Source organism: Dipodomys merriami, unplaced genomic scaffold (assembly GCF_024711535.1).
Source record: "Dipodomys merriami isolate MVZ:Mamm:240054 unplaced genomic scaffold, mDipMer1.0.p SCAF_106, whole genome shotgun sequence".
NCBI classification, from domain to species: Eukaryota; Metazoa; Chordata; class Mammalia; order Rodentia; family Heteromyidae; genus Dipodomys; species Dipodomys merriami.
This window is the reverse complement of record NW_027202338.1, coordinates 2,277,452-2,291,200: the sequence shown is the minus strand read 5'-3', so window position 1 is coordinate 2,291,200 and position 13,749 is coordinate 2,277,452. Positions and strand designations below refer to the sequence as shown.

General features: G+C 57.1%; 2 protein-coding genes across 6 annotated transcripts in view; both read right to left on the bottom strand.

The window, feature by feature from the left end:
• LOC138813324 (multiple epidermal growth factor-like domains protein 8) overlaps nt 1-2,081 on the bottom strand; it is a 40,573-nt gene extending 38,492 nt beyond the window's left edge. The window contains exon 1 of one of the 2 annotated variants that reach the window (XM_070001737.1): nt 1,186-2,081. In XM_070001737.1, the coding sequence (XP_069857838.1) occupies nt 1,186-1,375 (190 nt within the window). In that variant the 5' untranslated portion in view covers nt 1,376-2,081. The remainder of the gene's footprint in view (nt 1-1,185) is intronic. The other variant, XM_070001746.1, reaches the window with a different exon arrangement.
• An 826-nt stretch (nt 2,082-2,907) lies between these two features.
• On the bottom strand, nt 2,908-13,177 carry LOC138813512 (transmembrane protein 145). 4 transcript variants are annotated; one of them, XM_070001951.1, is made up of 15 exons: nt 13,036-13,177; nt 12,258-12,332; nt 12,054-12,131; nt 11,885-11,971; nt 11,699-11,800; nt 11,518-11,620; nt 9,689-9,760; nt 9,492-9,560; nt 8,857-8,937; nt 8,674-8,752; nt 8,421-8,514; nt 7,379-7,551; nt 5,826-5,946; nt 4,262-4,471; nt 2,908-3,694 (listed from the first exon to the last, which is right to left on the bottom strand). In XM_070001951.1, exons 1-15 carry the CDS (start codon nt 13,150-13,152, stop codon nt 3,443-3,445), a joined length of 1,713 nt encoding a protein of 570 aa, XP_069858052.1. In that variant the 5' UTR covers nt 13,153-13,177; the 3' UTR covers nt 2,908-3,442. The 4 variants fall into 4 exon arrangements, with proteins under 4 accessions (XP_069858052.1, XP_069858059.1, XP_069858057.1 ...); XM_070001958.1 differs by having other exon boundaries at nt 2,908-3,201; XM_070001956.1 differs by having other exon boundaries at nt 11,518-11,602.
• Between the last annotated feature and the right edge of the window lie 572 nt (nt 13,178-13,749).

Sequence of the window (13,749 nt, the reverse complement as noted above, 5' to 3'; positions counted from 1 at the left end):
ATGAGAGTTTCACAGACTTTCCTGCCCAGGCTGGCTTTGAACCTTGATCCTCAGATCTTAGCCTCCTGAGTAGCTAGGTTTACAGGCGTGAGCCACCGGCACCCAGCATAAGAATAATCTTAATACCATTTGTTGAACATTTACTATGTGCCAGGCCTCCACTATGTTCAGATCTGGTCTCCTTCAAGAATGGTTGGAGATGAATTATTATCTCCATTTGGAGTAAAGGAAGGAACCACAGAGAGAGAAATTCTCATGCCCAAAACTACAATGCCAGTAGGAAGAGCCTAAATTCTAAGGCAGGTGCTTGGACTCTGCACCTGGGTTAAGTTACTCAGAAAATTCTCCCACTGGGCTGGGAAGGTGGCTCAGTGGTAGAGTGCTTGCCTTGCATGTCTGAGGCCCTGGGTTTGATTCCTCAGCACCACATAAGAAAAAAGAAAAAAGCCGGAAGTGGCGCTGTGGCTCAAGTGGTAGAGCGCTAGCCTTGAGCTGAAGAGCTGAGGGACAGCACCCAGGCCTAGGGTTCAGGCCCCAGGACCAGACCCCCCCAAAAAAAAAGAAAAAGAAAATTCTCCCACTGATGCTCCTGGTTTGTTTTGGTGTGTGTGTGTGAGAGAGAGACAGACAGACAGACAGTCACAAAGTAGCACAGGCTAGCCTCCAACTCTCAATCCTCTTCCCTTTGCCTCTTTTTTTTTTTTTTTTTTCGGTCGTGGGGCTTGAACTCTGTGCCTGGGCTCTGTCCCTCATCTCTTCAGCTCAAGGTGAGTGCTCTACCAATTGAGCCACACAGCACCACTTCCAGTTTTCTGGTGGTTTGTTGGAGATAAGAGTATCAAGGACTTCCCTGCCCTGGCTGGCTTTGAACTACTATCTTCAGATCTCAGCCTCCTGAGTAGCTAGGATTACAAGCATGAGCCGATGCCCCACTCCCTTTGCCTCTTAAATTCTGGAAATACAGGTATGCACCATCACTCCCAACTGGTTTGTAACTGAGTCTGCATACATCTCCCCTCTACATTTTCCACCTTCCCAGGCTGGGAAAGAGTAGGTTGTCTGCATTCTTCAAAGGTCCCAATATTTTAGAGCACAATTCCTGGATGAGAACCGGACTCTGGGAATGTGCTGAGTAGATGATCTTACAAATGAATGAATGAGTGACAACTGCGGGGCCCCACTCACCCTCAATAAGCCATTCGCAGTTGCCATTGACGCTGTAGTTGCCCGCACCGTCCGTCACGAAGCCTGGCGCCTCCCGGAGCACCTGCCGCTGCCCCTTGCAGTCGCCGGCCAGAGCCCTGGGGGAGAGCGGCCCCAGCACGGCCCAGGCCAGGGCCGCCAGGGCCGCGGCCAGAGCCCGGCCCAGGATCATCGCCGCCTCCCGCAGTAACCCTGAGAGTCGGGGAGGGCTGGGAGGACCCGGAGAGGCCTTCTCAAGGCTTGAGACGCCACCAATGCGACCCCTACGGCCTTGTAGGCCCGGCTGGCCTCAGAGACCCCACTGAAGGGACGGCCAGTGTTGACAAGCCCCGGATGCCGAGGGGCGGGACCTAACCATCCATGAAAGGCCCTGTCTACGGGACCGTGATAGACGGGGCCATAAGCCTCTAAGGACCATTGGGCTCCCCCATAGACACAGACCCCCCATAGGGGGGCCGACCCCACACACAGAGACCAACGAACAATTAGACTCGGGCCGCGGCAGGCCCAAACAGACCTTTATAGATGGATGGGTCGGTGCCCGAGGGCCACAGGCCCTACGGCCCCATGGTGCGGGCCCCAACCCTCCAGACCCAGAAGGTCCCGGGGAGACCCCTCGAGCCGGGGGCGGGGCGCGAGCGGGCGTCGGGGGCGGAGCCTGGCTTCAGGGTCTCGGGCCTGGATCCCATAGGTACGCGCTTCCCTCCACAGGCCGCCGGACCAGACCAGAGAGACTGAGGGGAGTCGCGGGCTAGAGCGACTGGGGTAGAGGAGGGGGCGGGGAGGGAGACCCGCCGGGAGGGCGGGAGGCGCGCAGCCGCTGTGGAAAGACTGGGAGAGAGGAGGCGAGAAGTTGCCCAGCTGCAGGTCAGAGCGGCCCTAGGAGGACTGCGGAGAGTCCCGCCTATCTGAGCCCAGGCGCATGCGCAATAACCTCCTGAGCCAGCGTGTGTGTGTGTATGTGTGTGTGTGTGTGCGCGCGCGCGCGCGCGCGCGCGCGCGCGCCACGCATGCGCAGTGCTAGGATGATCCAACCTGGGATCCGTTTTGCATATGCCACTGGAAGCACCCCTATCTCTGACTGGTAAAGGGAAGGTAAAAATAAAGGAGCGGTGCGGACGGTTCCGCTAGGTGATTCTTCTAGACCTCCAGATTCTAGATCTGCATAAAAGTCAAATTATATACACAGGGAGTTGGTGGCTCACGCCTGTCATCCCGGAGGCTGAGATCTGATTGACCACAGTTCGAAGCCAGCCTGGGGCAGGAAAGTCTGTGAGACTCTTATCTCCAGTGAACCACCAAAAAAGCTTGAAGCAAAAAGCTGTGGTTCCAGTGGTAGAGCAGGCCAGCCTTGAGTACAAAAGCTTAGAGACAGCGCCCAGGCCCCGAGTTCAAGCCCCAGGACACGGAGACACCACACACACACACACACACACACACACACACACGAATAAAAGAAGCCATTGTGTTGGGCTGGGAAGGTGGCTCAGTGGTACAGCACTTGCCTTGCATGCTCGAGGCCCTGGGTTCGATTCCTCAGCACCACATAAGCAAAAAGAAAAAAGCCAGAAGTGGCGCTGTGGCTCAAGTGGTAGAGCGCTAGCCTTGAGCTGAAGAGCTGAAGGACAGCGCCCAGGCCCAGGGTTCAGGCCCCACGACCGAAAAAAAAAAAAAAAAGAAGCCATTGTGTAGATAAAAACCTCAACGGCTCCTCTTTATTTTGGCAAGAGAGAGAGAAAGAGAGCCCCCTCCCCCGGGCTGCGCGCGGGGCGGAGGTCACAGATCCGATGGATTTCAGAGTCGAGACCAGCTTCACAATATCCGTCCCGGGGAGCAGGTGGCTCGGGGTCGCGGAGTCCTGGAGAATCACGGGCAGGGTCCTGGAGGTCATCATCGGCGTTCCGGAATCCAGCGGGGTCACAGGTCTCGGAGGGGGTCAGGGGGTCGGAGATCACGGAACAGCGGGAGCCCAGAATCCGGCGCCATTCGGGGCAGGGGCTGAGGGAGGGGACGGGGAGAGCGGCTCCCGCGGGACCGTTTGGCACAGAGGACGGAGGGGCGGGGGCGCAGCGCACCCCGCCTGGGCGGGCGCAGGGTGGGGCAGGGCGGGAGGGCCCAGGACGGTCCTTCCCCGGGGCCGGGACGGAGCTGGGGAGGCGGGGGAGGGGTCCGGAGCCCAGCCGGGGCCCGGTGCGCGGCCCTTAGGTCAAGGGCGGTGGGGAGGGCGGGGCAGGGGCGCTCAGACCGGGGGTGCGGGACCCCCGGCTGTGTGCATGCTGAAGTATTCGGTGAAGCCGCCGCTCTGTGGCGTCTGGGCAACCAGCGGCTGGTAGGGGGGCGTCGGGCCATCCCAGCCCGAGTCAGCCGCCTTGGGGAACCGAGCGGGAAGGGACGGGGAGGCTGCGCCCGGCTCGGCCATGGTCACCACCACGCGACCCCTCGGGGCCACCGCCGCCGCCGCTACCGCCGTCTCCTCCACCTGCTTCCCGGCCTGGGAGGGGGGTCAGGGTCAGAGGCCATCCGGGACCCTCGGGGGGGAGGGGCAGATGCGGCCCCGAAGGCCCGTCCCCCTCCCCCTCCTAGAGAACCCCGCTCCCCCAGTGTGGACACGCTTGTCAGTCGGGGGGGGGGGTGGCGCCCAGAGGGGACGCGCCTGTCAATCAAGGAAAGTGTGGGTGGCGGGGCGCCTGGGCAGAGGAGCCAGGTACTCCAGGGGTGGCGTCGGGGTGCGCGGGGCGAACTCGGGCGGCGGCGGGGGGTCGGGGGTAGAGCCCCGGAAGGCAGGCGGCGGGGGCACGGCTCGCGGCGTCGGCGGGGGCGTGCGCAGAAGGGCCAGGACCCAGCCGGGCAGAGTGGGCGCGGGCGCCGGGGGACGGTCGCGGCGCGGGGCGGGGACGCGAGGGGTGCGGAAGGCGGGGGGCGGGCTCAGGCGCCCGGGCGCGGGGAGGGAGGGCGGCGGCGGCGGCGGCGGCGGTGGCGGCGGCGGGGCCGGGACTGGGGTCAGGTACTCCAGGGGCGGCGCCAGCAGCTCCTCGGGCGCCGGGGCCGCGGGGCTTACGGAGGAGGCGGGCGGAGGGATGGAGAAGAGCTCCGTGAAGTTGGGCACCGAGTCGCTGATGAACGTCACGTTCCCGTAGACGTGCTGCGGGAAGGCCTTGTCCGACGGCTGGCTTCCTCCTCCGGGGCCGGGGATCCCGGCCGAGGCGATCTGCGACGTGCGCACGTGGTACGGGAAGTTCTTGTTGGCGGCCGAAGGGCGGGTCATGATCTGAGGCCAGGGACGCGGCAAGTTGAAAAAGCATGGTCCAGGGTCTGGGCTCCCTCCCCCCCCACCCCCCCTCTCTCTGCAGACCCCACTTCCTTGCTGCCATTCAGACAGGACCCTACACCCCTCTAATGGCAGCCTCTGCTTTCTCCTTTAGTATCCCAATAGGCTAAGACCCTTTGCTTGTGGCTCAAATTTAAAAAAAAAAACAAAAAACTAGCTTGGGCACTGGTGGCTTACGCCTGTAATCCTGGCTACCTAGGAGGCTGAGATCTGAGAATCCCAAGTTCGAAGCCAGCCCAGGCAGAAAAGTCAGTTAGACTCTTATCTCCAATAAACTACCAAAAAGTCAGAAGAGGCACTGTGGCTCAAGTGGTAGAGCACCAGCCTTGAGCAAAAAAGCTCAGAGACAATGCCCAGGCCCTGAGTTCAAGCCCTGGGACTGTTATTGGGAGGGTGGGGGAGAGAACAAAAAGCTAAAAGTTTAGGCTCTCTCAGTGACACTATCCAAAAGCACGGGTGACGATGATAGACTATTTTCATAAACACAGCAAGTTCAATTGAACATCAATCAGTTAATAGGCTTTAGAATGTTAGTTCCATGAAGTTAGGAACTTGGTTTTTCTGGTCCCTGGTAAATCCCTAATGCTTTCTAGAACATCCAACCCCCCAATCAATGGCTGAATGGGGGAAGATAGCTCTGGTAGGTTATAAGGGCCCAGTGACTGTGCCCTCCAAGCCCAGCACCGCCAACTCCAAGATGGTGCTGAAGGAATAAACAGGAACTGAACACCATGAGACTTGGATTCCAGAAGGGCAGCTGTGCTGAACGAGGATGGGCATTTTTTAGGAAGGAAGCTTGCTGAAGATAAAATAATAGCAACGGCACTGCATGTGGCACTCTAGGCTGGCATAGCACCTCTTCACTCCATCACAAAGTGTGAGATCTGGGGCACGTTGCTACAACAATCCAAAAAGGATTGTCAGGCCTATCTGGAAAGATGAGGGGGTAAAAATGAAAACCGCTGGTGCAGAGCCTGGCATATGGCAGGGTCTCAGCATTTCACCTCTTTCTGTCCCTTTCTGACTTCCTGCAGATTGACTGGCCAGAGACCGGGAGTGAGTCTGCACGTAAGTCAGGCTGTGACATACAAGATGGAAGACCTAGCCCCTTTTTAGGAGTGGGGGGCAGCCATTCCCTTTGTGGGCTCTGGGGACAGAGTCCTGGCAGGCTAGAATCTCAATGGTGAAAAGGCAGCTGGGTCTAGAGCTGATGTTCAAGGAGATGAAGGATGGGGCCTCATGAATCCTCCACACTTCAGTTCACCACCACCCCCCCCTGGATGTTCATCCTTACCAGAAACACGCCGTGGGCATACAAGTGGATTCCCAGCTGGATGCCATTAACAATCTTCTCCCGAGCCCACTTGGGGATCCCAAAATTGGCTATCAGGGCCATGACAGGAACTGCAAAGAACCTGCAGAAGAGATATTGGGTGGACTGAGACTGCGCCTGCTCTCCTCCCCCATCTCACGGCCCCGCCTCCCCTGCTCTGCACACACTGGCTGCCAGGTTGGGACCTGGTGGGCAGCCAGTGTGACCTTTGGAAGGCAGAGTTTGAAGGGAACAGGAATGCCACTGGCCTGGGAAATTCTAGGGGGCAAGGACTAAGCATCTGGGAGGTAATCAATAAATGATCTGTAAAAAGTCGGGTACCAGTGGCTCATTCCTGTAATCCTCACTACTACTCAGGAGGCTGAGATCTGAGGATCGCTGTTTGAAGCCAGTGCAGGCAGGAAAACCCATTGAGACTCATCTCCAGTTAATTACCAAAAAAAAAAAAAAAAGCCAGAAGTGGAGCTGTGACTCATGAGTAGAACATTAGCCTTGAGAAAAAAAAAAGCTCTGGGGCAGTGCCCAGGCTCTGAGTTCAAGCTCCAAGACTGGCACTAAATAAATAAATGATCTGACTGAATTAACAAGTGGTAATAACAAATAAGAAAAAAATAAGGATTTATTGCATGCCAGTCTTCTTTTTTTGGGGGGTGGGGGTGGGGGTTGGTCGTGGGGCTTGAACTAAGGGCTCTGTCCTGAGCTCTTTTGCTCAAGGCTAGTGTCCTACCACTTTGAGCCATAGCTCCACTTCTGGTTTTTGAGTGGTTAATTGGAGATAAGAGTCTCAAGGGGACTTTTCTGTCCTGGCTGGCTTCAAACCATGATCCTTGGATCTCAGCCTCCTGAGTAGCTAGGATTGTAGGCATGAGCCATTGGCACCTGGCACTAATCTTTTTTTTTTTTTTTTCTCAGTTATGGGGCTTGAACTCTGTCCCTGTGCTCTTCAACTCAAGGCGAGCGCTCTACCACTTTGAGACAGCACCACTTCCGATTTTCTAGTGGTTTATTATAGATAAGAGTCTCATGGAGTTTCCTGCCCAGTCTGGCTTTGAACTGTGATCCACAGATCTCAGCCTCCTGAGTAGCTAGGAGTACAGGCGTGAGCAACCAGCGCCCAGCTTGATCTTCTTTCTAAGCATTTTACACACATAAACTCAGCCTATGGTTCACACCTGTAATCCTAACTACTCAGGAGGCTAAGAAAGTTGAAGCCAGCCCAGGGCAGGAAAGTCCATTCAGACTCTTACCCCTAAATAATCATCAAACAAAACTAGAAGAAGAGCTATAGTTCAAATGGCAGAGCCTCAGTCTTGAGCAAAAAAGCTAAGGGACAACTTCCAGATCATGAGTTCAAGCCCAATACAAACACATGAACACACACACACACACACACACACACACACACACACACACACACACACACACACACACACACACACACACACACACACATCTTCCATACTAGGGGTCTGACTTGGGAGGCAGAAATGGATTGAAGCCCCACTATGTCTCACCAGAGGGTGTAGGCAGCGAAGAAGGGCACATAAAAGGGTTGTTTCTCTGGGAAATGGCGTAGTGAGACCAGCACAGCGTAACAGAACCACACATACGCTGCCACCTGCAGCCCGATGAGCCCATAGCCAGCTGGAGATTCGTACGTGTACAGTACCTGGCCTGGATCGAAGAACTGGACCCACAGGAAGAGAGTTCATCATAACTCCAGCCTCCTGCCCCAACCCAGCCCTGGGCACCCAGGGAGGAGAGGAACTGAGTCAGGACAGAAGCAGCAGTGTTCAATGTTGGAGGTAAAGAAAGAAGAGGAAACAGAGAGGAAGAGCCCACACGAGCTACAGTGTGCCCAGTGGCAGGGGGAGGAGGGAACTGAACCCCTACTGTATGTGAATTTTTCCATTACCATCAGTTCAACAAGAGAGGCCTTCCTGTCACCCCCTCCCACAACAGAGTTTATTGAAGCTAAGAAGGCAGCCATTTAGCTAAAGGTATTATAAAGCTTCAGAGGAAGTGCCAGTGACTCACACCTGTCATCCTAGCTACTCAGAAGGCTGAGATCTGAGGATTATGGTTCAAAGCCAACCCCGGGCAGAAAACCCCATGAGACTCCATTAACCACCCAAAAGCCTGAAGTGGAGTTGTGGTTTAAGTGGTAGAGCACCAGCCTTGAGCACAGAAGCTCAGGGACAGTCCCCAGGCCCTGAGTTCAAGCCCAAGGACCAACATGGGGGAAGCGGGGAGGTAAGAGCCTCTGGGTTTTTCAAAGGAGACAGATCCTAAGAGAGGAAGGGGTGTCATCACCCAAGGACAGCCAGCGAGGGAGCAGAACCACATGTGACTCCTGAACTCTTTGACATGGAAGTTGAAGTGTGACAGACAGTGAGAGACGGAGGAGGAGGAAAGCGACTCAGAGATGGCTAAGAGAGGAGGAATCGCTGAGAGGCAGATGGGAAGGTAGACGCTCAAGCCGAGTGGGAGGGAGGGAGATGCTGGTGGGGAGGGCAGCAGGCAGGGGAGGGGGCAGACAGGGGTATGGGGACTCACTTCCGCCTCGTAGATGAGCAGCACCACATGGGTGAGGGTATATAGGGTCATGTACACGGATAGCTTCACTGAGCCCGAGTGGCTGATGCGGCCCCTGGCGGCAGGCCATGAGGGGAGACAGCAGGGTGGGGGCTGTCAGGGAGGAGGGAGCAACCACACAATTCCCCCCTCCCAACACACACCCTCATCCCCTTCCCCCTGCCCTGATCTCTAGCCCAGCCACCCCACAAGCACCACCCCTCTGCCCGGGCACCGTGTCACCGTGAATCCCTTCCCCAGAAGGATGAGCATGAGCAGGAAGATGAGGAAGCTGGAGGAGAAGAGTAGCTTGGCTGGGAAGGGAAGAGACGGTGGCTCAGTAACAGGCTCAGAGAAGACACCAGACATGGGCCAAGGGCTCTGCCCACCCTGCCCCAGGTGCCCACTCCATTCTCACCCAAGATCTTCACACTTTCGTTGCCAATGCCATCGGTGGCATACTGGCCCCAGTAGATGCAGAAAAACAGGAGGCTAAGGACTGGAGGGGAGGCAGAGAGGAAAGGACGGAAACCAGCGTGGTGACAACGCTGGCCTCTAGCACTATGATCTAGATAATCTGAATCCTCCATCACCCCCATCAAGCTCCACACCCTCTATTCCCACAGACTTGACAGACTCAAGTCCTTTGTTGCCAGCCCCTCTCTTTCTCAGACCCAAGGGCTCCAAATCCCAGACCTCCTCCCTTAGGCCCTGGGATCCAAGCCCCAGCCCTCCTCCCTCAGACTCGGAGATCTAGGCCCCAGCCTCCTCCCTCAGACCCAGGGCTCCAGATCCCAGCCCTCCTCCCTCGGACCCAGTGGTCCAGGCCCCAGCCCGCCTCCCTCAGACCCAGGGGTTCAGATCCCAGCCCTCCTCCCTTAGACACAGAGAGCCACACCCCAGCCCTCCTCCTTCAGACCCAGGGATCCAACTCCAGCCCTCCTCCCTCAGATGCAAAGTTCTAGTCCCCAATCCTCCTCTTTCTGATTCAGTGGCCCAGGCCCCAGCTGCACTTCCCTCAGAACTCAAGAACTAGGTTACTTCAAACCTCACCCTCCAGTCCTGCTGCAGCCATGAACATTTTATAGGTGGTATGAAGCAACTGTCGGCCTTTCAGCAAATCTAGGAAGGGAAAGGCTGTTCAAACCCAGGAAAAGGCTGTTCACAAGCAGACAGGAGGCCAGCCTACCCTGCTTCCCCAGATATCCTACCCATCCTGCCCCACCCCTTACCACAGGTACCCAACTCACATCCAAAGTAACAGGAAAGGAAGAAGATGAGGATGAAGATGAGAAGGAAGGTCACATCTGTCTCCAGAATCCCTAGGATTTGGTAGAAGAAGGAAAAGTGTCCTTTGAGTCCTTTGGTTCCTGGGCAGGCAGCTGCTGTGTGCTCCCATAGAGATTCTGGTTTCTGTCAGTTATTGGAAGCTCATGTCTGTCATCCTATCTACTCAAGACGCAGAGATCTGAAGATTAAGGCTCAAAGCCAGCCCAGCAAGAAGATTCATGAGACTCATCACCAATTAACCATCAAAAATGCTGTAATGCCGGGTACCGGTGGCTCACGCTTGTAATCCTAGCTACTCAGGAGGCTGAGACCTGAGGATCATGGTTCAAAGCCAGCCCGGGCAGAAAAGTCCGTGAGACTCTAATCTCCATACACTACTCAAAAACTGGAAGTGGCACTGTGGCTCAAGTGGTAGAGCACTGGCCTTAAGCTGAAGAGTGCAGGGACAGCGCCCAAGCCCAGAGTTCAAGCCCCACAACTGACAAAAAAAAATGCTGTAATAGGGGCTGGGAGGGTGGCTCAGTGGTAGAGCACTTGTCTTGTATGCCTGAGGCCCTGGGTTCGATTCCTCAGCACCACATAAACAAAAAGAAAAAATCCAGAATTGGTGCTGTGGCTCAAGTGGTAGAGCGCTAGCCTTGAGCTGAAGAGCTGAGGGACAGCGCCCAGGCCCAAAGTTCAGCCCCCACGACCGGACCAAAAAAAAAATGCTGTAAGTGGGGCTGTGGCTCAAGTGGTACAGCACACACAAAAAGGGCTGAGATAGGGCTGGGAAGGTGGCTCGGGGTAGAGTGCTTGCTTTGCATGCATGAGGCCCTGGTTTTGATTCCTCAGCACCACATAAGCAGAAAAAGCTGGAAGTGGTGCTGTGGCTCAAGTGGTAGAACTCTAGCCTTGAGCTGAAGAACTCAGGGACAGCCCCCAGGCCCAGAGTTCAGGCCCCAGGACTGACAAAAATAAATAAATAAATAAATAAAAATTTAAAAGGCTGAAATCTGAAGATCTTGGTACAAAGTCAACCTTGTAGGAAAGTCCATGAGACTCTTATCTCCAATGCACCATCAAAAAACCAGAAGTGGAGCTGTGGCTCAAGTGGTAGGGTGCTGGTCTTAAGTGAAAAAAGCTCAGGGACAGCACCCAGACCCTGCTTTCAAGCCCCAGGACCTGCATGAAAGAAATTAAGCAAGAAGGGCTGGGAAGATGGCTCAGTGGTAGAGCGCTTGCTTTGCATGCATGAGGCCCTGGGTTCGATTCCTCAGCACCACATAAGCAAAAAGAAAAAAGCCAGAAGTGGTGCTGTGGCTCAAGTGGTAGAGCACTAGCCTTGAGCTGAAGAGCTGAGGGACAGCGCCCAGGCCCAGAGTTCAGGCCCCACAACCGGACCCAAAAAAAAAAAGAAAGAAAGAAAGAAAAAGAAAAAGAAATTAAGCAAGAAGAAAGAAAAGGAGGAAAGAAGGAAGAAAGAGCTGAGGCCTAATGTCTCATGCCTGGAATACTAACTAAGGAGGCTAAGCTCTAAGGATTGTGGTTCAAAGCCAGCCTGGGCAGAAAAATCTGTGAGACTCTTATCTCCAATGAACCACCAAAAAACCAGAAGTGGAGCTATGGCTTGCAATGATAGAGTGCTAGCCTTGAGCAAAAAAGCTCAGGAACAGCACCAGCCTTGAGTTCAAGCCCCATGACTGACAAAAAAGAAAGAAGGAAAAGGAGAGAAAGAGAGAGGGGGGGGAGGGGGGGGAGGAAGAGAGAGAGAAAGATCCTAGTTCCCTTTCCCCGGGTATGGGCTCACCAAATTCATCTGCTGAGAAGTGCCTGGTCCAGAAGGACTTCCCGTTAGTGAGGACCATCTCATACTCCAGCTGCAGCCCATCTCCCTGTGGGCAGTGGGGAGGCTGTAGGAGGAGCCTGTGCAGGTAGGGAGTCAGCAGGATGGCAAAGAGAAGGCCCAGGAGGCGGCCCTGGTTCCTTACCCCGCACTTGCTGAGTGCGATGTACCACCACCTTTCACGCACGGAGCGGAAGCTGCGGCCGCTGGAGCAGCTCAGGTAGCGGGTTCCCTCCTCTGACACCACCTGGGGAGGTGCCAGGAAGCTGAAGTGTGTCCTCAATGTCCCCTGGGACCCACTCCACCTCACCATACCCTGTGGCGTCCACACCTGACAGCCTGACCAGGCATACTGGGTGGTGAGGTTGATGACCTGGTTGTTCTCAGGTCTGATCACAGACTCCTTGGCTATGCAGTCCTGGAGAAGGTAGGGCCAGGGTCAGTCTCTGGCCAGCCACCATCTTCTGCCCCTCCCCCTCCCCCTTGCTTGTGTCCCTCACCTTGTCCTTCGCCTTGTACACAGCTGGCCACTGGGATGGGTCATCAAAATAAAGGAGGATGTTCTGACAGCACTTGGCCTGCAGATCCAGAAGAGTGTGAGGGGGATGCAAGGATCTGGGGAGCCCTTGCCTTGGGCTGGGATAAGCTCTGGGAGTTTACATCCACAACTTGGTCAGTGGTTGGGGGTTTGGGGAGAGACTCACCTCGGGATAGCGGAAGCGAAAGTCCAACCGGCCATAATCCGAGAGAAAACAAAATCTCGTCAGGAACACCCAGTCCTGGCAAAGGGATCCACACCCCCACAGTCAGCCCCTCTTCTGAGTTCTTCTGGAACTCTCCTCAACTCCATAGACCACCTTCCCCCTCCCCCGCCCCCAACTTTTCTTCCTCACCCTCAGGTATACCAGGCTTTCCAAATACCACAAGGAGTCCAATACCAAAATACCAAAAGTCACCTCCAAAATTGTTTCCAGACCCCCTTCACCATGGGTCCAGAGGGTCCTGCCACCCCGATTTCCTCCCTCACAAGCCCTCTCCTCCCCCTCCCCAAGTTTCCCCCCTCCTTCCATTTTCCAGGCACTCTAAGGAAGACATGGGAAGGGCAGGTGCACACCCCGGCCACCTTCTGTCCTGGGCCTCTTCCCACCCGCATCCCCTCGCGCGCCCCGCGCCCCACACGCACACCCGGGCCCCGCAATGGCACATGCGGTGCTGGGGAACCGGGGTGCCGCGGCGGGAGGGGTGCTGTCCCTTTCAGCACCAGCTCCTCGCGGCCCGCCCCCTCCCGCCCAGCCCTGGGCTCCGAGACACCCCCCACCCCCGCCATCCGGCCTCCACCCCGCGAGCCCTGCAGCCCCGACCCCAGACCCCCCTCCCCACACACGCCCCCCGCGCCCCGCGTCCGCCCGGGGGCGGGGCGGCGCCCCCATCTCCCGTCCCCGGCCCGGCGTGGGCTCGCAGGGGGGGACCCCGGGGCCTCACCTCCTTGGAGCTGAGGTTGCCCCGCACGTACTTGGCCCGGGCGCGGGGCGGCAGCGGCAGCAGCAGGAGCAGCAGCGGCGGCAGCAGGCGGCGCAGCGCGGGCGCGCGCGGCTCCATTCCGCCCGCTCCGGCTGCCGCTCGGGCTCCGGCTCCGGCTCCCGCTCCGTCCCCGCGACCGCGGCGAGCGCGAGCGCGCGGCCGGCCAGCGCGCGCCCCCGATTAAAGGAGCCGCTGGGCGCCCCGGCCCCGCCCCCTCCCCACACCCCCCACCTCCGCCCGGCCCAGCCTGACCCCCGCCTAGGACGGGGGGAGGGGGGGAACCGTCTAGGGAGTGCCCGGCGTGTGTCACTCCATCGCCGCTCCGGTCCTCTCCTCTGGGTGTCTCCTGGTTACCTCTGGTTCCCCATGTCCTAAATTGAACTCTAGGTCTGCACGGTCCCCCCGTACCCCCCCCCCAAAAAAAGGTGTGGACCTCCTCCAGTCGCTTGGGGGTGGCTCAGGACCCCAGATCTGACGCTCTGTCCTGACCTCCCCCAAAGAACTGATTAGTCCTCGTCATCCATGGAGGCCACCTCCAGCTCTGAGTCTTGGATTCCTGCTGTCCTGGGATGGAAGCAGAGAGGCACGGAGGGCAAGCTACTTTGTCTGGGTCACACAGCGCAGAGATAGCAAAGTTCACCCGCCACAGCCACCATCCCTGGCTGTCTGCCCCTA

What these genes read in the sequence shown, in the direction of transcription:
- LOC138813512 (XM_070001947.1), bottom strand. Translation starts at nt 13,152, where the DNA reads ATGGAGCCGCGCGCGCCCGCGCTGCGCCGCCTGCTGCCGCCGCTGCTG. An exon ending in TGTACAAGGCGAAGGACAAG is followed by an intron (nt 11,972 to 12,053) that starts GTGAGGGACACA and finishes TACCTTCTCCAG; the next exon opens with GACTGCATAGCCAAGGAGTC. An exon ending in ATGCCTGGTCAGGCTGTCAG is followed by an intron (nt 11,801 to 11,884) that starts GTGTGGACGCCA and finishes GCACCTCCCCAG; the next exon opens with GTGGTGTCAGAGGAGGGAAC.